The 23,920-nt window shown below is 38.3% G+C and overlaps 1 protein-coding gene across 1 annotated transcript; it reads left to right on the forward strand.

Annotated features, from left to right (window-relative positions):
* Positions 1–15,754: 15,754 nt before the first annotated feature.
* LOC139733185 (ileal sodium/bile acid cotransporter-like) lies at positions 15,755–23,691 on the forward strand. The gene is made up of 5 exons (XM_071644027.1): positions 15,755–16,078; positions 18,496–18,689; positions 21,344–21,548; positions 22,370–22,725; positions 23,526–23,691. The coding sequence occupies exons 1-5, from the start codon at positions 15,755–15,757 to the stop codon at positions 23,689–23,691; spliced, it is 1,245 nt and encodes a 414-aa protein (XP_071500128.1).
* Positions 23,692–23,920: the final 229 nt, after the last annotated feature.

A 23,920-nucleotide genomic window follows, 5' to 3' on the forward strand; every position in this document is an offset into this window, starting at 1 on the left:
GGCTATCCCCGGTTGCTGGCAGTGACACAATGAACTTGGAACAATATACCCTAGCTCCAAAATTCCGACATTGTTTTGTTAAGTAGTCCAAGACGGACAAAGCATCATGAAAGCAAGGAAATATTAAGCAGAGGGGTGAAGGTTCAGCTGTGAATTTTCTTCAGTTTGTCTTTTTCTTCATTTAATGGTGTCCGCCAGACTCCAAAGTCATTTTGATTCATCTATTCATTTGCATTTCAAATTTGAAAGTGCATGATTCACAAATTCACAAATTCCGGTCACGTAAGGTCAAATCGACTAGCAATGTCGTAAAAGTCACGGCCAATGACACACACTTACATCAGACTAATGAGACATCACAATACGGCCAGATGTCACGTATGGTATCGACCAACCGCAAAATGACAGGGTCTCTCTCACTATCACAAAGCTGCTTTATATTCCTTCTTCTTCTTCTTCCGATTTCGAAGATTTATGGTAGCTTTTGAGTCATATGCTTCTCAAATATCCGTACTTTAATTGCACAAACTTTCAATTCGCCAGCATCATGCCCGAACTGACTTCAACAGAAATCAAGATATGGGAATGCTTCCATAGTTGTTTGGTTCTTTTTTTCACTTTAGTTTTATAATGTACCTTACGTGTTGTGTTTCTTTCTTCGCCTCTCACTGTCTCTCCCCTCTCTCTTCCTTCTCCCCTTATTCGAAGTTAGTAACGACCCAAAAAAAAGTTTCGTCTAAACACTATCTCTACCAGCCACTAGAGAAATTATCATTGAACGTCGTGATGTATACCTACCAGCCGTTTTACCAAATCTGTGTTCGACCAACACCTTTCAGAGTCGAAACAGAAGGGGGAAATACTTCAAGGTTCTGAAGGACAATTACATTAGTCAACAATAAAGGAGTGGTTGGTGAAAAGGGGGAAAAGAAAGGGGTAGGAAGTGAACCCCTTGATTTTTCCCAGTTTTGGGTCTGGATGTCACCTGGTTAGACACGGCAGATGACACCTGATGTGGCATTTAGACCATCGCTGTGGCAGTTGCTACCCAATCCTCCAGATAGCGATGATGATCCCGAACCGCCCTCAGGGACCGTCGATTAGCATCAACAGGTGACATTCTGTAGGTCAGGGCCATTCTAATGATTTCTGATAACTTGCAAGAATCTGCTGGACTTGATGTTTCGATGGCGTCCTGCATGAAGTAATGAAATCGATGAAAAGACAGGTAGCGGTAACTGATTTTCCTAGCTCATGACACAATGCTATAAGGAGACTTCCGGATGAGTTTCAGACTTTTAGATTTGAACAACTGTAAATAAGTTATACTGAGTACAGAGTTTCAGATTTACAGTGACTGGGTTGAGGAATGAGAATGTTTTCAGAATGTACAACAAATTGCAATGAACAAGGATGGTGACATAGCAGCCTCACCATAAGAATGCATGAGTTGGGGCTCAAGGAAGCAGAACAAAAGAAGATGGCATGCATACATTCTACACAGATGAACTTTTTAATCAAGTGGTATTATAATGGAATTACACTGCTACATTTCTGAAATATGTGAGGTTCTATGTCATCAGCACTGTTCAGTGTAATTTAAGATTTTTCAGATTATTGTTTCTCTGCGCAAGGACCACAATGAATTCCACAAATCTATACATGGAGCTGTCGATTTATGTACTACGTGATGTGAAATTATAAAAATCGTCTGGAATGTCCCTTTAATAATCTACTTTCTGCGTTTAAATTGATCAAAGCGTGTCTGAGTTTATGCATCTCTCACGCCGGTCCAGACCTTGATGTAAGCTGGAGTCACTCAGAATTAAAGCAATGATATATATAATCATATTAACAGTAATGATAATTATGATAAAATTGAGTCGCCAGTCCCAAGGTTAAGAACGATGACGGCTATTTAGCCATGGGCAGAGACGTTGACGATACAGTTCTAGTGGACATTTTTTTTTAGTTGCAGACCAATGTTAATGGCCGGAGAAGCATAGTGTGCTTGAATGATGCATATAATCCACTGCTATTTCGGGGGTTCCTGAGACCGGAACAGTCAATTTTCGCCCTCAGTGCCATTCTTTTTTTTTTTTTTTTTTTTTTTTTGAGAATGGAGTTGACAGGGATTGACATGATTGAATTGCAAACATGTGTGATAGACGAGCCAAACGAAACAATGCCAGAAAGAAAGACGAAGAGTCACATCATAAAAGTCAAGTAATTCAAGGGTTCTTTTTTCTTCTTCTTCTTCTTCTTTCTTTCTATCTATCTTTCTTTCTTATTTCTTTTTCTTCTTCATCATCATCATCATTATCATCATCTTCTTCTTCTTTGTCTTCTGCTTCTTCTTGTACAGTGCAGTGCCGTTATAATGAACACGATTATAACAAAATTCCGGTTACAACGAAGTCAAAATTCAGGCCGCAACATTGTCCACTCTATGTGTCTTTATTGTTTATTTGTTTGGTTTTAATGAAATTTCCATATAACGAAAGGAAACTGCCAGTCATGAGGACTTCGTTATAACGGGAGTCCACTGTATACTGTGTCTTTTGAAATGTTCCTTTTGAAATGGCATACAGGACAACTCTAGCGAATCGAAAATACAGTTACTTGAAAATAAAGATAATTATTGAATTACATGAAGATCAACTAGTTTCAATTACAATTACCAAAACACCACAAAAGTTAAAGTTTCCATGTAAATGTCTTTTACCCCTGTAGATGCCAGTTACGCCTCCTACATGACTCTTTGTGATACCACGAAATAGTTCTTTTCCATTTCCCAGAATTGCAATGATTTTGCTGAAGATGATTTACGGCAATACAGCTCTTATAACACACATACGAACTCTAGATCACCAATTCAATATCATCACGTGTTGTTGTTTTTTTTTTCTAAGTTGTACTTTTATATTTTTTATCTCTATATTTAGGGTGAAGTTTTGCATCTGTCATACTCAAAGGAGGTCATATTGAGCAAAATTAACTTTGTAACTCTTCTATGCCAGAACTTTGAGACCCCGTCCTGCTTTATGATGCCTTTTTTTTTTTGTTAACTGACGAAACAAACTGATGTTTCCACTGGTGTGAAATTGGTCGCCTTACCATTTCCGTTCGCCAGGGGGAACCATAGTTGTAGAACTTACCTCGGGCTGAAATTGAGCTCCGACGCATCATGGGCAGGATATGATATTGGTTCTGACAGTTATTCGTCGGCAGGAAACGCGAGTAAGTAGGGGAGTAAGGATGAGTCGGTCCTTCTACATACACCATTCATGACGAACTTTGCCCTCTTCCGCTGTTGTTGTTCCTGTCTTTGTCATGGATCTTTTTAAATGACTGTTTTAGGGGTTAAGATGTGGTTAGACAGGAATGTTGGTATGTTAATCTTCCCAGCCCTGAAATTGTGACATATGGATGGAAACATTTCGTATTTTTCTCTCGTGTTCTTTTCCATTTTTTTCTTCTGCTAATTCCCGCACATTTATCTTCTGATTTAATGTCTCTAATAACTTTAAGTAATCATTCTATTTAAATCGAAAGGGGGTTACAGGTTTATTCAACATTTATCATGTAACTTACTTTGAGTAATCATTTATTTGAGTGAGTCATGTATTGACATCAATGTTAACGGAGAATCGCCACTTAGTGGAAGCGACAGGAGGAAAATTATAAAAAAGAAAGAAGACAAAGATACTCCCGAAGTAAACAACATACACACCTTCATTTTGTGAAAGAGAAATGCTTTGTAGATGACATTCTTTGACAAATGGATTTCACTGATGCCTTCTACTGTATCATCATTTTTTTTCGTCTTGTATTATATTTCTTTCATTTACTCCAAAGTTTTTGTTCTTCAAATCCTCACTACCTCGTGCTAACCACTTTCTCTTGCATAGAGTTATTGTCCTATTCCTCCTCTCCGTATACTTATATCACCTTTAAAGGGATGGTGTAGTTTCGGTTTAGATGGAGCTTCAGGTTTCCAGCGTTTTTTGATAATGACTTTTTTTATAATGAGAAACCTCTTATGAAATATGAAAAAAACATAATTATGATTCTAAGAGGAATTCAACGTTTATTTGATGAAAATCAAACCAAGGCTATTCTATCAAGAAAAGGTGAGACCCACCCTTTACCTTTTTCACTTTGTTTTTAGATATCTCAGCCATTTCAAAACCGATTCTCATCAAATAAACTTTGAATTTCTCTCAAACTTGTATGCCCTAACATTTCATAAAGTGGTTTTTAAGTATCTTGCAAAAAGTTAAAAGCTGAATTCTCATCTCAGCCAATTATTATCGTACTATCTCTTTAAATATTCCTCTTTTTTCTCTCTGTTCTGGGTTTTATCTCCATACCATGGAGTAATAGCTTCATGCCCACACCTTTACCGCCTGTCTTTTCTGTGTAGCATTCGGACGTGCGTGACTATACACTCGTTTGGCTTATTGTCCACTTGGCTTATCAGGAGACGGGGACACGGTCAAGTCTGCTCGATTTCTCTTTGTCCGATTCTTATTTCTCAAGAGACGTTTTTTACTGTCGGAATACAACTAGATGGTCAGGAACAAATCATGTCCCCAGGGTATTATTCCTCCAGTAGATTCACTGACTCACCCGCGATGCTTCTAATCCGCGGTTTAATGCCCGGCGTTTGCTGGCAGTGATGAGTGTTCAGAGTCATAATTATCAGCTAGATTCGTGGTCTTCCCAGGCCACAGAAAAAGGGAAGGTCTTCGGCAACCATGGCAACAAATAATTGAACCTTGACTCCTCCTCTTCCTCCTCCTCCTCCTCTTTTTTTTTCTTCTTTTCCTCTTTCTTCTTTTTTTTCTTCTTCTGATCTTTCCTCTCCTCTTCCATCTCTTTCATCTGGTTATTCTTCTTTTGCTTCTCCTTCTTCATGCAGACTATGCATAACCTCTGAATAGTATTAATACTGGCACATCATTTTGTAAATTTCTCACAAACAGATTTTGCCTCAACTTAATAACTACAAAGAATTCAACATTTACAACTGTATCGTCCTACCTTTTCTTTTTCTTTTCTTATTCCTTTGTATTTTGCACATTCTGTTGCCCCAAACCGGGCTCAAATAGAGAGGTTTGTATTCTACCTTATGAAATAACTTGAATGATAAGAATCACATGAAAAGATGGAGCATTACAGCCTCTGAAAGGTGATTTTTTTTTTCAATTTCATGATTTAATCAAAGGAAGGAAGAGATTAGCATGGTATAGGACTTTCTTGTTAATAGAGAGAAAAATCATGATCTTGCATTGAATAGATGAATAGAACAGAATGAATAGAATACATCACGAGTGGTGTCAGTTTTGCTCAATCAAAGCGTTAAGTTAATGTTAAATAATTTGCATATTATTGAAAGATCATGTTTTCTTTACAATTTTTCGTCGATCGTTGCTCTTGCTTCTGGAAGTAGCCCAAACTTTAGCAATGTTTCAGGCACTTCGAGACAGTGCATGCCCCTCTTTTATAAGCTGTCTGATTTTGCACTTAGGTCCATATGCACGTGGATTTTTCTGTTTTGTTTTGTTTTGTTTTGTTTTGTTTTGTTTTGTGTGTGTGTGTGTGTTTTTTTTTTAAGTCACGTTTCGGATTCCAATACACCAAAGATTTCGATAGCTCAAAGAAGAAATCTGTGGTCAAGAAGATATAATACTTCCTTGGTGTTACGGGTTTTTTTTTTTCATTTCTGTGAACTCGTAATTATGTGGTGTTTGTCAGTAGACTAATTCAATTCAATTCCATTCAACTTAATTCAATTAAACTCAATTCAGTACAATTCAGCTTTTTATTTTCCATCCAACAAGGAGTTAAACAAAACATAACATAAAGCATGCGTAAAGCAATCACATTGCTTGATTAATTTCAATCAAGGAAAGAATACATAACATAATGTGAATCGCAAAGTCTATAATAAGATATGATATAAGTAGAATAACTAAGAACACCTGTGCATGCTTTGAAGGATAACAAAAAAAAAATAGGTATGAAAATAGATTGGTCCACTAAAAAGCAAGGCTTGTAATACATGGATCACTCAAAGCATAATAAATAAATATACAGTACACCATCATTATAAACATTATTATTTGGAAGTAGAGAAAATACAATTTCAGGCAAAGTCAAACAATGTTCCATCAGTTGCTAACGGTGTGATTCATCAATCGACTAAAACACTGTGCTCCCGAACTAGGCGTGTTGTCATTATTCATTGCATGAACACTCGTGTCAAGCTACAACACACACAGAGAGAAGACAAGTGTTTCACTGTATGATGCCTTTAATATAGACCTACCTTCAAGACAGCGAGGGTCAACTCTGAAAAAGATTGATGAAATACAATAACTTCAATTGAAACAAACAAACCACGCCGTCATGAATTTGCATGCGGCTGCTTAAGATGTTAACGCCCAGCTAGGATCATCATAATCCCCTCCCCCCCCCCCCCAAAAAAAAAAAACAAAAACAAAAAACATCTTGAAGGAGTCAAAGCGACATAGTGATTATAATTATTCCTTCGGCCCTTTTCCTGTCCTTCCGTTCAAGGAGCACTGGCCATATACGAAAATCATACACAGTTTGAAATTTCTGCGGGAGAATTGTGCCAATGTATATTAGCGGGGGGGGGGGGGGGGGAGGGGGATACCTCGGATGGTTATCATGATATCAAAATCACTGCTGTCCGAGTTAAACTGGGCGTTGGGCATCACGGGAGCGGTTGACTTGGTTGATCATTTATGGCGCTTTTATAAGTCCTGCGAGAATTGCTTATACACCGCAAAGTGTATGCGATACAGGAAGTTAATCAAATGTGTATATTAGGGGGTGCTTTGTTTGTTTATTGCAGTAGTTGTTTGTGTTAACTTATAGATAATTAAATGAAAACATCTTGAATGAATGAATAGATATACGGACAGACATAGATGAAAAGATACACAGATGCGTGGATTGGTTTAGGCAAATAAAATATGGATTTATTGCAACACATCATAGATTAAAAAAAAACATCCAAGTATATTGGTGTACCCACAGATAAAGGGGAAATATCAACATAAAGACAGTATGTAAGTAAATGGTTTGATAACTGGTAAAGAAGTGTAATTTTAATGTAAATGCGATTATACTGAACTTATAACTTATAATTTGTGTGTCACTTTACATTGTCATTGACGGATGTAGTAAACACAACACTGTATGATTTGTGTGGAAACCTAATAAATGAAATGAAATGAAATGAAATAAAACTGTAGATAGATGGGAAGTAAAATTCATAGATACAGAGATAGCAGGATACACCGAGTGAAGGCAGGAAGGAGCAGAGTAATGTCACCCATAAAAAATGAGAGAATACCTGTCTATGAGTCAACTCACAGAATATCGTAAAAATCGGGCAGGAAATGACATTGATGAGTCGAGTAGGTGTCCACATCATTCATTATACAGTGAGCAGGAATGACTGGGAAACCACAATATAGTGTGACGAGTACGGAAGCTCATAAGTGCCATCGAGAAGATGAAAAAAAAAATCCTCACCTTTTTGGGCCCGGGAAGGTGAGATCTCATTTGTTTGTTTGTTCGTTTTTGTGTTTTTATCTATCCACGGTAAAAAGCAGGCTCTCTGCAGCTGAGCAGCTATTATTTTACAGCAAGGATGCGGAGTACGCACATGACAGCTCAAAAGTGAATATACCAGCATAACATGATAATATATGCAAGTAATTAACAAAATTCTCGACTGAAGTCTTCTCAACTTTTCTGGTCTTAGAGTCGAGAAGAACACATCTGCCATCACGATCGAGGCGGGTCGTAAGATTTCGTCTTCTCGGATTCTCGAGTAAGAGAAGACGAAATCTCACATCTCTCTTTTTCGCTTTCTCGAGGCCAAAATGTCGAGAAGGCGAGATCTCACGACCCGCCTCCTCGCCTACTAGGACCCGAGAAGTTGAAAAGAAGAGATCTCCGATCTCACACGATCTCGCCTTTTCGGCACCCGAAAGTGCCCGAGAAGGGCGAGGAACTGAATCTTGTCTTCTCATTGGCACTTGCATTCTTGCGTAATGCATAGGCGCACGACGCCTAATAGACCTATTTACTGAATGCATATAAACCCTCACAACAAAGATAGTTCTTGACAACAGCATCATTTGGATTGAAACTTAGCAATCTATTCAGATTTATTAATTCCAACCTTGGCCTGAGCACCGCAACTTCCACGCATTTAATGGATGGATATACACGGACTGGACAGCTCGTTACTATATTAGTGCGAAATATCAATGATCTTGAACGCGGTCGACCTATTGGGTCCATATATTCTACTCCTATAGAGTCCTTACAAGCTCACTTTGTGGAGGAAGGCTTGGAAAGGGGTCCTTTTCTTGGAATGATCTGTCCGATCTCTTATCCCAAAAGTCGTCATATTTCCTAGTCTTTATTTTGAAAAAATTGGAAGGCTGCAGAACAAACATTAGATCGTTGCGTCTCACGCAATATCCGCATAACCGGTATGATCTATAGAGGGGGAAGTGTTAATGAGGTTATACGGGTGAGCGATGAAGGGGTAATGTTTTATAGGTATGGATTATGTACAGACATTGATCATGTAGATTTGTAGAGCTTTTGTATGTATGTGTGTACATAGGTATGCAGGCTTTTTGTTGACCCCTGATACATAGGTATGCAGGCCTTTTGTTTGACCCCTTAACAATATTTGATTTCATTATCTAATAATTACTGCTGTGATGAGTATACGGACGCAGTCAATGGATATATTTTGTAATGTGTATTGTACATACATATTGGTTTTGCTGACCCATTAAGCATTATTAAAAATTGATCTTACAATTATTGCGGGATGATTATATTTGTGAAGCAGTTACTGTGTATTATATAGTAGAATAATCAGAAATTGACACAATGACAGTCCTAAGAATTATTTTGTAATACAGTGTATTATGATATACGTTTGAAATGTCACGCAGCAAGCAACACAACTAAATGTTGAATTGTAATCAACGATGGATGATGGAATCGAAATAAAATATTGTTTGAAACAAAAACAAAAAATCACCGTGCTAAACGAAGGCAATCGATCATTTTACCTCATCTATTTTAACGAAGGCCAAACGCTTTTAATCAAACGAGGTATAGAGAAGGTATCAATTCCGCATGTTCCACACGTATGTTTCGTACTGCTATTATGTCAGACAGGACGTGAACATGAAATACCGCTGGAGCTGTATGTATCCTTGCAATTTCCGATGAAACATTGTCGAAATGTTTGTGGTGGGTGTGGGGGCGAGGGCTTACAAAAGAGAGTAAGCTAGTTTTCAATAATTATTTTTCTCGTAAGAAACAGTAACAACCAGCGAAATGTTAACAACACGTTGCCTTACAATCTTATTTCGTTAATGTCTTATTTTATAGACGTAGAAGCCGTGGCAACAAAGCAGAGTTCCGTCGGCAGCAAGCTGTTTTTGTTTTGGGTATTTCCGTAATATGTAAAATGTTGTTTTCTTTAGTCATCCCACCAGCCCATTTTCCAATCTAGTCATGCGCAGTGGGTTCAAGTTTAACTCCATTGTGCGTAGTTTGGTCGGGTTGTGGGTACAGACCGCGCGGCTGACCTTGGAAGGTTATGCTAATGACACACAAACCCTCGGCAAACTTTTGCGATGAGGTGAAGTTCTTCTAATTCATCGCACTCGCAATTAGCCTCCCTGGGAGTCCGGATGACTTCGTGTCGATCTGGCTGAATATCTTTCGAGGATTTGTTCCAGAAAAGAGTGGACGAAGTTTTTGCAGTTGAGGTAAGTAGTTTAAGATTTTACCTTAACTTAGCATTTGGGTATACTTGCAATATCATGAATTTCCATGATTGATGAGGCGAAGTTATCTTTCTTTCTTCTTCTATTTCTTTTAAAAAGGTGTAATAATTGTACTGCGTGGTGCAAAAAGAATGAACAAGGGTATCAATCCTCATTTCAAACTATAGGATGGTAAATGGAGTATGTCATGAAGCTTGAGTGAATGTCATTCATTACTTTTTAAAGTTATGAGAAGATGAACTTTCTGTGGAACCTTTTAGTATAAGAGCGATGTTCTTCTAAACATTGCCAAAGAGCAAAGTCATGAGCCGAATACCTCGGTGAGCCCAGAAAACATGCCATGATAATTTTGTTGTTGCCTAATAGCTTCTACTTAAGATTTTTGTATTAGGATTACTCACTTGAAGTTATTATTACCCTGTATCTACATTGTCATTATTGGTGTTTTTGTCATCGCCACAGTGACTGTCGTTAGCATTATCTTAATATATGGTTACATGTTACAAACTCAACAACTTTGAACTCAATATTTTGCAACAATGATTGCATGAAATACACTCAACAAAAAAAGAAAGTAAACACTTTTTCAAGTTTATATTTCTCATAGAATTTTTGGCGAAATGTTAACGTATTAACGAAAGTTAATCTAATTGGCTATCAACTTAGTAAGTCAATAAAAAGGGAAACTTTTCGCATGAGTGAACACCTTTGTTTTTCTCTTCCAAAGCACAAAAGTAAAAATTGCAGAAATGACCAAGTTGTCATTCATGCGTAAATGCTCTTCAATGTAACAGTAAGAACAAAGGACATATGTAACACAGCAAATAACATGGATTAAGTTGTAAAAATTAACCTATGATCTCTATAATGATCTTTGAAGCCCAAGATATCAATAAAGGCTAGAAACAAAGGAGGTAAATGAAGAATATTCTGTAAAATCTAAATTCAAATGAAATGACGGAAGAAGCAATATCAACAAAAAATGGTAGAATTTTGAATTGATTTCTCAAATTAGGAAAATTGTAAATTATATTTGGTTCCTGAACTTGTCTCATGAATTCTTAAATTACAAAAATTGAATGAATGAATGAACTAAAGATATTCTGTTCATTTAATCATCTTTGTGCCCTTACCCCCTATGTCATTTGAAGTTTGAGTTGAGAGAAAATTCTTATTTTCCGCCCCTAAGTTTCTCACTCTGATTTTGTTTGAAGTTATAAAGAGATAAGAGAACGTAAACTTATTTTTGCTATTTCATTCATGTCTCTCATTGTGTTGAAATGGTCTTTTGTTATAATTGTTATCTTAAATGACATTTGCAAATGAAAAGACAATATGTCAATTTTTGCAATTTCTACTTTTGTGCCTTGGAGGACACAAACGAATGTGTTCATTCATGCGTGATGTTTCCCTTTATATTGACTAACTAGGTTGATTAGATTACCTGTAATATACAATACACTGATTTTCATTAAAATCTTCTATGAAAATTTTGAACTCGAAAAAGTGTTTCCTTTCTTTTTTTTCGTTGAGTGTGTATTTTTATTAGAATTATGATTTAATCTGCGAAACAAATGTATTATTTGGTTTTGCTTTTTAATCCCTACTGAATTATGTCTGTGTTTTGTTTTTGCTTTGGTTTTACTTTGGTTGGATCCCTTCGAAAAACTGCAATTTGCTGAAAGGTCTATCCATCTCATGAATGGTGAATAAACAAATGCAAATACAAATACAAATACACATAATTTGGCTTTGTAATTGAACCTATTTCTTATAATGACGAATATGCACCTTCTGAATTACAACGGAAGCTTTATACTAATCTCTACCACTCAGCCAGACGACGGTGATCAATTTTTTTACATTGCCGTTAAACGTCTACTCATAATGATCATCTGCGGAAGACCAGCGCTAAAGAGGCTACCCTGGATAAATGAGACCTTGTGATAAATATCGTATTATTAGAACCGATCAATTAGTACGTCGAAAAAAAGAATTCTTTTAATTTAAAATACACCATTCCATTGACTGCCCCTCTCTCTTTTTCTCTCAAAGACATGTTCCACTTGTCCGTTTTTGTTTACTTTCTTTCCTTTTCCCTTCGTCTTTTACATTTTGATCTGTCTGATTATTTTCTTCTATCTTAGTGTAACTCTACATAAAAATAAGAACCAATCTGCTTTCGTTATTTAGACTACTTGTTTCTTTGGATATAGGACACAATTTCTGTGGAAAGGCGTTTCGAAAATAATCATTGTGGAAAAGACACTTCGGAGACATGGATAGAATTTGGTGTCGTATGGCATCATGATAGGAAAAGTATGAAACCTGTGAGCAATAATAATAACAATGATAAAATAGACTGGATTGACCTGATCTTCACGAAAAAAAGAAATGGGTAAACAACTGTAATCAATACTTTTTAGCATGCTAAAATGGTTTATATTCAGCGACTTCAATTTCATCGTATGTGCAGAGAACTACCTGTATAAGTACACTCCGGATCTACATTAACACCGTGCATTTCTTTCTTTTTTTAACAATATTGGATTATCTACTCTTTAGGCAACTAGAACGGCTGCTGGTATGTGCCAATTTGAAATTCAAGACTCTGCGTGTGATATCGAAATGTTTTCGATGCGGCGCCCTGAATCTTTATTCCTTGAATTAATTCTACCCCAAAGATGACCTCTTATGGTTCGTAGCCAACAAGGAACCTTTGACCAGTCGGGGAACTCTCAATTTAGATCGTCTTCTAATAGAACGATCCAACCTGACATTGAAATCCGCCATCTATACTGTGTCCCATGCGCGCATATTATGTATGGTGAATGCATGCTTGGATAAAATTGTCTTTCATAAACAGTTGAGGAGATTAATTGATCGCAAGTAACGTCGCTTAATTCTAGTGACAATTTTTCTTGAAATCATAAGTGACGGGACTTGCGCTCAATATTGAACTTGCGCTCGATTCAACGAGTTACGCTCAATAAACCTAGCGTAAGATCAATCGCAACTCTTTATGAAAACAGGCCTCTGTTCTGGTGATATGGGTCAGAGGCGCCACATGGAAACTCGTTTTCTACAGAGAGTGAAAGTCATTCATACGTATTCACGGCACGGAAACTTTCCGGTCACGCGAGGAACGGGGAATTCGATAAGATAATATTTTCATAGCTCTTTTTTCTTTCTTTCTTTTTAGTCCCACTTGCCATTAGGCCAAAAAAAAAATTGTTGCATTGGAGTAACATGAGATTTTCAAATAGGGTCGGTCGGGCGGATTTTTTTTTTTTTTTTTTTTTTGCTACCTTCATTTTACGTGTAAAACTCGTGCTACATGCTCAGCTCAGTAAACAGTTACAACTGCTGAACCGAATGTGCTGTGTTCATCTATTCTACAAATCATTTATGAGGCCGATATTACTGGAATTATACCCCTTCACAGAATTAAAAGATGTTGAAATCCCTATCCTGAATGTTTTCACTTCATATTTTACTATTTTGACTTAGATAAGATAGATGCAAATTGACCCATATGTGCGATCTTTTCATCGCACACGGCGATCTCTATTACAGTCCCACATATACAGATTCGTGTAAGTTCTCCACACAAGAAACCTATGGCAAAACTGTGCACAATACATCGCAGTCTGAATGCTACGTATACACTGAATAAATCTTGTTAGAGTACGTGTCCGTGTTGGAAACAGATGACGTACTGATCAAGGAAGGCTTATGCGAGGCGCTAGATCTCTCCCTCGTACATCCGATATCCCCAGAGCCGTTTCCACTTCCGGGTTTGTGCGATCGCGATCGCAATCAACAAGATATTTGATATCGATAGCAAAAAAAAAATAATAAAAAAACATGGGGTCGGCGGAATTTTTAGGGTCGGGCGGGTTACGCCAATGCAACAATTTTTTTTTTTTTTTTGGCCTTAGACTAAGTAAACTATAACAGCAATCTGTGACCAAACACGCAACAGTCCACAAGGTAAACGTAGGACGATGACAAACTCCCAAACGTAAGATCATTAAGGAACATCCCATCTAGCAATAATTATTGTCTGGGGCAAGTGACCTACGAATACGATAACTGCCAGGGTGCGCTGACCGCGCAGTTGTATTTTCTTGATACTTTCGTAGATAGATGTTATATACGTACATGCATGAATTGACACGATTAGCTGATTAGTGTCCAGAGCCCCCTTTTAGCATGGAACTGCACAATCAAATACATTAGGTTTGCGCCTTCTTGCAACACGCCTGGAGAAATCAACTTAAAGTTTGATTATCTATCATCTGTAGATGATAAAACACACACACACACACACACACACACCCTCACACACACATATGTATATACATGTGTTTGCTTAGTTTGGCTGGAAGAAATAACAAAAACAAAGGAAACAATGTAAAAGTTTTAAATGTACCAGTACCCCATTAACCATCTGCGTGCCATATTAATTCCTGTCCATATAGGTTTGTGCATAATGACAGGAAATTTGTGCACATTTGACTCACCGGCGCAGAAAGGGTTAGTGACACTTAACCCTGTATGTACAGCTCAACACCCCAGGGTCCTGTCGTCAGTATGATACGTTTAGGATCTGACATGAACTTCCTTCTGTGGCGATAATCAGATAGCCTTTACAGTTGATTCCATCTGCATCGTCTTTATAGACAATGGAAAACATAAGGTTGTTAAAACAACATCTGCAGCGAAGTTGCCCGGGAAAAATTAGTACGGTCAACCTAACTCCCTGTCATGCAGATTTAGAGCTGAAAACGTGATTGACTGTCGCCTCGTTTAACTCGCATCTGTTTAACAGCTAGAGGATGTGATTTTTGGATTTTTGAGGGGAAAGGGATTAACCAACAAGTTACTGGAATCGGTTTGCTATGTAGTCAGACTACATATAAATACTGTAAGTACCCTATCTTGGAGACGAAGGGCTTAAGGAAAAAGAGACAGGAGAGCGGGTTGGATTGGGTTTATATATGCTTACGAGTTAGATAGATTTATACGCAACATTCTATCTACCTTTATGACGTCACTCATGGTATTTTCATTGCAATTTTGTCATGTACCAGGGTAGAACACAAACCTTTTATTCTTGCTGTTCATGCAGATTGAATGTCGAGATAGATCATTTCAATATCTCCCCTTTTTTTCCGGGACCTTGTGACTTAAAGGGATTGTATAGTTTTGGTTACGATCTAACTTCAGGTTTCTAACATTTTTTTGGTGAGATAATGAGAAACCTCTCGTGAATTGTGAAAGAAGATGTAATTGCAAGAGGAATTCAACGTTTCTTTGGTGCAAACTGGTTTTGAAATGTGTGAGATATCCAAAAAAGAGAGATCCAATTACAAGGTGGGATCCACTTTTTTTACGGTCGCTTTGTTTTACTTTGTTTTTGGATGTCTCAGCCATTCCAAGACCGATTTTTCGTCAAATAAACTTTGAATTCCTTTTAGAATGGAATGCTCTGTACTATTTCATAATGGGTTTCTTGGCATCTTGCAAAACAGTTAAAAGCCCAATCCTCATCTGCACCAATACTATACCATCCCTTTAACACTCGATACCTGGATGCTATCAAAACAAATTCACTTTGTGTTCAATTTGACAGAATATGAATTGTAATCAAATTGAATCGGTTCCTTCCAAAAGGGGAGTATGATAATTACGTCTCATGCCACGAGGCTTCATTCTGTTGATCAAGGAATATTGTGCTATCTAATAAAATATCTTTTATCGAGTATTTTGAACAAGTAAAAACTCTAGTATCATCTAAGAATTTTCTTTGTAAATATCTCCTTGTCGCATCAGGCAAATTACGTGATCAAAATCTTCAGGTTTACTGACCAATCGAGAGGACAATGCCGAACGCGACGTTAGCAACCGCGGTAGCTGCGGCTACAGAGCTGGCCGCCACCACCTTGATGATGGCCACGAAACAGATGGCGACGGACGCGGCCGGAGCCGGATCGCATCCCAGCAACTGCCACACCCACAGTCCCGAAGAAGATCACCATGGCGACGCAGCGGGAAGGAACGACTCCGATCACGGAGGAGGAGGAGGAGGAGGGCACAAGAACATCGAGGAGCTGAAACTGGCTAACAAGTGCATCCTTGGTATCACGCTGGGGCTAACCATGGTGGCCATGGGAGCGGCCATTGAGCTGAAGGACTTTAAAGTCATCGTGAGTATAATGAAGTGGTAATGACTCTTCATCCATTAAGGGCCCTTTGTACAAATGATATGCAAAGTTCGACATTAGCGGTGGCCTGGTGGCCCGGGTCCACTAGAAATTGATGTCGGGCCACCAAACTTCCAAGAAGGCTATCTTTTTGTGGCCCCATCTGGCAGCCAAACTTCAATGGGAATTGTTATTATTAATTTCTTTTGTATATATATATATATATATGAGGGAGATTCATTCATTCTTTCCGGGAAGCACACGTATAACCTTGTTTCGGATAAACACTTCCGTCCTCGTGGGAATGGCACATAATATCATATACTTACTAGGACAATATGTCACTCACTTTGGATGCCACGTAGAATTACCACCAGGTACGCACCAACTGGTAAAACGGTCATCTAGGGCAGTCGGTGGCTGAGGAAGGAATACAAAAACGAATACCACGCTAAACAATATTGGGCCACGAAGGACACCTTAACAATAATGACTAATCTAGACTTTGAAGGGTTAACGGAAGCGACGCTGGTTAAAGGGGATGGCTAGTAACCGATCAGTGGGAATCAGTGGGAATGCTGAGGGATGATTGTTCCAATCCTTGTGGGATTAATTTAAGAGTACATTATATATCTACTGTTGTGTGAAGATTATTTGCTTCAGAACGGTCTCATATTCAAGTAATGTGCAGATTAATGCCCCGTCACTGACCAGGGACGCTTACCTGGAAGCATTAAACTGCACATTACTTGAATATGAGACCATTCTGAAGCAAATAATTTTCACACAAGAATAGATATATAATGTACTCTTAAATGAATCCCACAAGGATTGGAACAATCATCCCTCAGCATTCCCACTGATTCCCACTGATCAGTTACTAGCCATCCCCTTTAACCACGGAATAGATGTATTAGATTCTATGCACGCAGCTTGTGGCAGTTCTTGAAATCTTGTCTTCTATGGGATTTTGCGTTCTTGAGATGACATTTTGTAGAGGCCTCGTGGAGGGCCTGTAAAGTTTCGATGTGCTTGCCTGCAAATGATATCACAAATAGACTGACCAACAAACTATAAACAAAGCAAATTAATAAACCCAAACTTACGTGCTAGCGACAAAGTACCGTACAGGCGAATTCAATAGCTTTTTATTGTCCGATACCAGTCAGTAACATATGATGCAATTTCTTCATTCTTTTCTCCATCTCCTTTCTAGTCGCCTCCCCGTTTTAATCTTCATTCTTCTTCTTGTTTTCTTGCATTAAACATAGTATAGAAATTACCATTAATCCTGCTTCATCGAGTCACGTCGTCCAACAACGGCAGACTTACCTTGATGTCTTCGCAGATTTAGTCGTGTGACAAGGTTTTAAGATAATGCTAAAAACTTACAGCCCGAACATCTTATTTGTTATAGCGGCTTACAAGGTCACGGGGACCCTGATGTTGAGTAGATTATGATAAATATAGCACCAAAGCACCAACACCTCGGAGACATCACAGTTGATTGCACTTTTAATGACAAACTGTGGTAAACCACACAGGAACACAGGAACATTCTCTCTGCACGCGATCAGAGAATCTTCGAGCACGCCCCCGGTCGGGCCCTCACACTTCTCGTACGCCGGACTGATTTTAGCACTCGAACCATATATCTGGTAGCACTAGCTAGATTATGATCTACCAATGTAATTAGTCTTGACGCTGCATAACTGCCGATATATTCTCACCTGCCTCTTTCCCTGCTTGTTTCCGCTCAGTTCCCCTCATTTTTTCCTGTTAAAGCTCGATTTAACTGAATAGAACGGAAACTAATTTTGTATTGCAATTACTGTACAAAAATGTGAAAGATAAATGATGTTAGCATGGTGCTGGCAATCAATGATGAGACGCTTATGATGTTGATTATGATAATCGCAATGATAGAAAAAAATAATATCAATGAAAATGTTAAAGATAATATAACTATGATGACGATAATGATAATGCCGATAGAATAGATGATGATGATGATGATGATGATAATGAATTAATTTCGACAGTTACGCTAGTAATGATAACGCTCAGAAATAATGGCATAAACTTATGATGACGACCACTTAAGAACTCGAACTCGAACTCGAAGAAGACATTCTAGAAAGAATTAAAGTTGACAAAGTTCCGGTCCCCGGGATCTTTGGTCTTAACCGAAAATTTATAGAGCACATTGTACCCACCCGTATTGCTTCGAGGTCGAATTACTCTTCAATCACCTTGTTGGGGTGCTTATGGTTTTTCCTACCGTTTGGTAGAAAATGGGATATGCCTCAAAGGAGTGTAAAAGGTATTACCAGTTAGTCACCAGTTACCATATTTGGGAACCGTGATTTTGTTGTATTGACGACATCAGTCTCATACTCGACCTCTTCCTCTCCTTTCAGATGAGGCGACCTATCGGCATCGGGGTCGGTCTCTTGTGCCAAGTCGTGCTCATGCCTCTGATCGGCTTCATCATGGCCCTGATACTCGACATGGAGATGCCGTTCGCCATCGGCAACCTGATCACGGCCTCGTGCCCCGGGGGGACGACGTCCAATATTTACACCTTCTGGACGGACGGCGATATTTGCCTCAGGTGCGTTGGTGGCTAGTGGTAGCGATAGTCTAATAGTGGCTTTAAATGTGGGTCTACTTACTCAGGTTGCTCAAACCAGGCAGCAGCAGCTGTCTTTACCATGAGGAGGCACTGACATGTTCGGTAAACATTTATATCGTCTAAAGACATGGTACATGGTAGGACTCGATCTCATCTTTCTCTAAATCTTGTTTGTTTGTTTGATAGATACTTTATTTTCTGCAAATCAATATACATTGTACATAAACTGAATAATCGTGAACATGGGAAATATACAAAGTATATTTGAAACAGAGTCGTTTGACTTGCATAAACAATGATATAAAAGGAAATTAATGATATTACAGTATGCATGTCTATGCAGCTGGGATTACAATAACAATATTATATTTAGGAAATGATAATGCAGAGGGCCGCCATTGTAAGCATTGCTTGAAAAGATGGCCGGCCCGAGGAAAAGGTAGGTAGGTAAATTGGTAAACAATACAAATTCTGCTGCGAGGATAGCAGGGGAAAATAAACTCTGATGTGTGAAGGTGGTGAATGTGCGTGCGAGTGCTTGAGAGTGCACAGGGGCAGATAGGCTGGGATTTGGAATGATAAAATTGGTTTGCTGGAAGAGGGAATGACTTACGATGTTGCTACTATCGGGAGACCAACATAAGTCATATAAATTATTCGGGCTTAATTCGTATTTGAAGTATACTGTGATAAAATATGCTTCTTTAAGTTTGCTTTGAATGAAAACAAGGAGGCACACTGTTTCAACTCTTCAGGAAGAGTGTTCCATGTATGCGGACCGTGATGTCTAATCGACTTTTGAGCAAGTAAAAGCTTTGGATTACTTAAATGAAAATCATGGGAACGACGGGTAGGGTATGAGTGAATATGATCATTAGTAACTAGGGCATTATGGAAAAATGGTAATAAATTTCGAATGTGTTTGTACATAAATATAGCAGTTAAATATGAATGTATATCATGGGCCTTTAGGGTTTTTAGGCGATAAAATATGGGATCAGTGTGAGCCAAAAAATTTGAATGTGTGCATATACGAAGAGCCTTTTTCTGAAGAAGAAAAATTGTGTTCAATTTGGTTTTGCTACAGTTGCCCCATACAATATTACAGTACATTACATATGGTAGAGATAAGGTGTTGTATAACATCATTAAAGTTTGATCATTAATTAAGTATTTTATTCTCCTTAACACACCAGTTGCCTTAGATATTGCTGTTATAATATTCTGGACATGAGTATTCCAAGTTAGATTGTTATCTAGGTTCACTCCTAGGAACTTGGTTGAATGTTTCTCAGCAATGTTTATATCATCAATAGAAATACTTTGAGGAAGGGTGGGTTGAGATTGAAGCGTATGAAAATGTATAAAAGATGTTTTATCAATATTCAATGAAAGCTTATTACTTCTAAACCATTTCGAAATATTACTTAATTCCATGTTAAATGTATCCACCAATGTTACAGTATCCTTGTGGGAATAAAAAACATTGGTGTCGTCTGCAAATAAAATGAAGTTTAAACGAGGAGAGGAATTAATGATATCATTAATATAAATCAAAAAAAGTAGGGGCCCGAGGATAGATCCCTGAGGGACACCACATGACACGTTCAAATGGAACGAATGACTGGATTTAAATGCAACATATTGTTTTCGATGACTTAGATAACTTCTAAACCATGACAAAGTAATCCCTCTCACGCCATAATTATGTAATTTTTCAAATAAAATGTCATGATCAATAGTGTCGAATGCTTTACTAAGATCCATAAAAACTCCAATTATGTGCTCCTTTTTAATAAGCGCATCAATAATATTATCAACAGATTTAATTATAGCATAATCGGTAGAAAATCCTTTCCTAAAGCCAAACTGATTCACATTTAATATTTCATTTTCAATCATAAACGAGGAGAGACGCTTATAAACTAATTTTTCTAAAATTTTCGATATTGCAGGTAACAATGAGATGGGTCTATAATTTTTCACCAGTGATGGATCTTCTCTTTTATAAATGGGGATAACTTTGGCGATTTTAAAAGAGTCTGGAAACTCACCGTTAAGTAAGGATAAATTAAATATATGGGTGAGAGGGGCTGCTAAGGGGTAGATTATTTTTTTCAAAAAATTCACCCTTAATTTGTCAGGCCCACAGGAATTACTACATTTTCTTATGAAGTACGTGTAAGTGAAATAACACATGAGCAACCCAGTCCCTCAAAAACGATATGGAACCTTAAAGAGAGTCTGAAACGATGGAAATATTGGTTTGTCCAGTGCTATTTGCTCTTTGTGCTTTTTAAGTAGGGCCTAATCCCCAAGGTTCGCAAATGATTGACTACCACTAGAAGGCTAAGCATTAACACGGAGTTTATTTTCTTTTATCGGTGCAGAATGTCGTAGGTCAGATTATTTTACCCCAGATCATAATGATAACATTGCCATAACAGTCTTATTACCAGATGACAAGAACTAATTTTTGATGCACACGAGTCAAGTTCGGACTAGCAATATACATTTCCTGTCTCAACAGTCTCAACATCATACTTCCTGTTAACCTCTAAACTGTAGAACTCTGTTAATACAGGTTTTTGTACGATAAATAATTCAATCAATTCTTATTGTTTCTCACCCAGTGTGATCATGACGACGATCTCGACGCTCTTTGCGATGGTCTCGATGCCGCTCAACCTCTTCATCTACAGTCGACGCTGGACGGACGGGGCTGCCGTCATTCCGTACACGGACATCGTCGTCGCCCTCATTTGCATCATCGGCCCCGTCGCCATCGGGATGCTGGTGAGATGGAAGTCGAAGAAGTGGGCCACGCTCATCGGCAAGGTAGGGTAACGATAAGGGCTGCCAGATCTTGTAACCTTTGACATTCTTCTCCGTCCCCTACTATTTCTTCTTCTTCTTCTTCTTCTTCTTCTTCTTCTTTTTCTTCATCTTTTTCTCGTTCTTGTTCTTCTTCTTGTAATTATTATTATTATGATTATGATTATAATTATGATTATCATTATGATTATCATTATTATAGATATTATTATTAGTAGTAGTAGTATAATCATTATACTATTATTATTATTATTATTATCATTATTATCATTATCATTATTATCATTATTATTATCATTATTATTATCATTATTATTTTCTTCTCCCCTTCTGTTTCTTCTCTTTTTCTTCTTCTTCTATGGCTTCGTTTGTTTCTCCATCTTCTTCTTTCTACCACGACTGCCACTCACACCACTGCAAACACCACCTCACTCCTCTTACCACTATTCCTCTGCGCCATCCTTTTCTTCTTCCTTTTCCTTTCGTTCATTTTCTACTTTCTTCCTTCCTTCCGTTTCCTTCCTTTTTCGGTGATGTTATGATCTTCTAGTACTACTAGGACAGTGCTTTGTCTTTCCGTTTCTTTCTTCTCTTTTCCTCCTATTTGTCATTTTGGTTATTTCCCCTTTTTATTGAATGTACACTTTTTGGCGATATTAACTGTGTGACACTGATATTCCACTACCCTGCTTTTTGTTTTCATTAAAGTTTATTTGTTTTGTTGGTTTGCTTGCTTTTTTGTCTTTGCGGGTCTCTTTAGGAACGAATTTTGAAACTTGTATTACATTTTTTTCCTTTCGTTTTCTTTTTCCCCATCATCTCAGCCATTTGGCCTGATCGGCATGCTCGGTATCATCGTCAGTATCTTCATCATCAGCTACATCAACCCCCGCATCTGGTCGTCGTCGCCCAAGCTCTACCTCGCCGCCTTCGCCCACCTCTGGATCGGCTGGGGTCTCGGCTATGGAATCGCGCGCATGTGCAAGCAGCCGCACAAGCAGAGCCGCACCATCGCCTTCGAGACGGGCGCCCAGCACGTCGGGCTCGCTCTGGCCCTGATTGCCTTTTCCTACGAGGACAACTTCCCGCTGTTCCTTCGTATGATCATCTACCCCATGATATTCGGTCCTTTCAGTATCATCTTCTTCACTAGCTGGACAGTGGCCTTTAGGGTGTACAGGTGACACGGAATTCTCCTTTAGTTGTCTTGCATGCTGTATTCACATACACAACAGTATAAACTTTTCCATAACTGCTATTCAAGTTTTATGTGTATATTACATAATCGGTAGTACCATTAGATCAGTGCCACGAATTTGAAGGAATGTTCACACAGGACGCGCGATGTAAAAAAAAAAAAGTCCGTCAAATTATCGATCCTTTCGAAGTTTGATCGCAGATGATGAATTTTATATCGTCAACTCGCAAATTCCAGTAACGAACTTTGACATGTGTGAGGATAACCGGGTCTTGTGAATAGCTTTACACAAGAACTCACTACCTGCTCATTACTGGTTCGCTATTCGGAATCTGCTATTGCCAAAGCGAGGTTATAATCCAAATTTACCGATGTCGAAATGAGTGCATGTGAACTTTAAGTACAATGGTGTACCCACCCCTTACCATGGATGTTAGCAAATAATCTAGTACGAGAATTGGACATCCTGTACAGTGTATGACCGCAGCTTCACAAATCTGTAAGGCTATAGGTGTAACAAAGAATTTCTGCACTGCGTATTCATGGAATATCGAATTGTTTCTGCATTTGGCATGTTATGTGGAAGTGAGGGAGGCTTCTCCAAGTTCTTGCTTTGCAATGCACGTGTTTTCAACGAACGAAGTCGACAAATCCCGACAAATTCAATGACCAGTATATGCTGTTATTTCCAGAAAACGGTAATAAGGTGCTAGATTGTTGTTGTTTTACAATGAACAGCTTGAAATGATTTTTTTTTTTGTTTTTTCCTTTTTTTTTCACAGACACTTCCGACCTGAGAAACCAGAGGAAAACGAGGATGCTGCCGAAGATGGTACCGGGAATTCCCCGAAGTCTGACGAAGAACCCTCCGAGAAGAAGACCGATGGTGCAGACGTGGAAAAGGGAAAGGAAGCCGATGAGGAAAAGAAACAGGGCGCGGGTCCTTAAAATTTGTCATCTCACGTTCAGGGTGTGCTTCCACATGATGAATTAGAATCCTTCTCGGTATTTCATGACAAGCGCAGGATCACAAGCTAAAACGATGTTGAACTGCTGAACCTGATATCCCAGATTCTTTCTCTGTTCTCGCACTGTAACTAAGAGTGAAATCATGTTCGATGTCTATTAAAACAGCTAGATACTGAAGTGTTGTATTTCGATAAACACATGAACACGG

The sequence above is a fragment of the Diadema antillarum genome, unplaced genomic scaffold (genome assembly GCF_040938485.1).
Source record: "Diadema antillarum isolate AM-2024a unplaced genomic scaffold, OU_Dant_1.0 seq00000462_RagTag, whole genome shotgun sequence".
NCBI classification, from domain to species: domain Eukaryota; kingdom Metazoa; phylum Echinodermata; class Echinoidea; order Diadematoida; family Diadematidae; genus Diadema; species Diadema antillarum.

Bases quoted from the DNA above. Each gene is read 5' to 3' on its own strand.
- LOC139733185 (XM_071644027.1), top strand. From the start codon at position 15,755: ATGCCGAACGCGACGTTAGCAACCGCGGTAGCTGCGGCTACAGAGCTG. The intron at 16,079-18,495 runs GTGAGTATAATG...CTCTCCTTTCAG, and splicing joins TGAAGGACTTTAAAGTCATC to ATGAGGCGACCTATCGGCAT. The intron at 18,690-21,343 runs GTGCGTTGGTGG...TTTCTCACCCAG, and splicing joins GACGGCGATATTTGCCTCAG to TGTGATCATGACGACGATCT.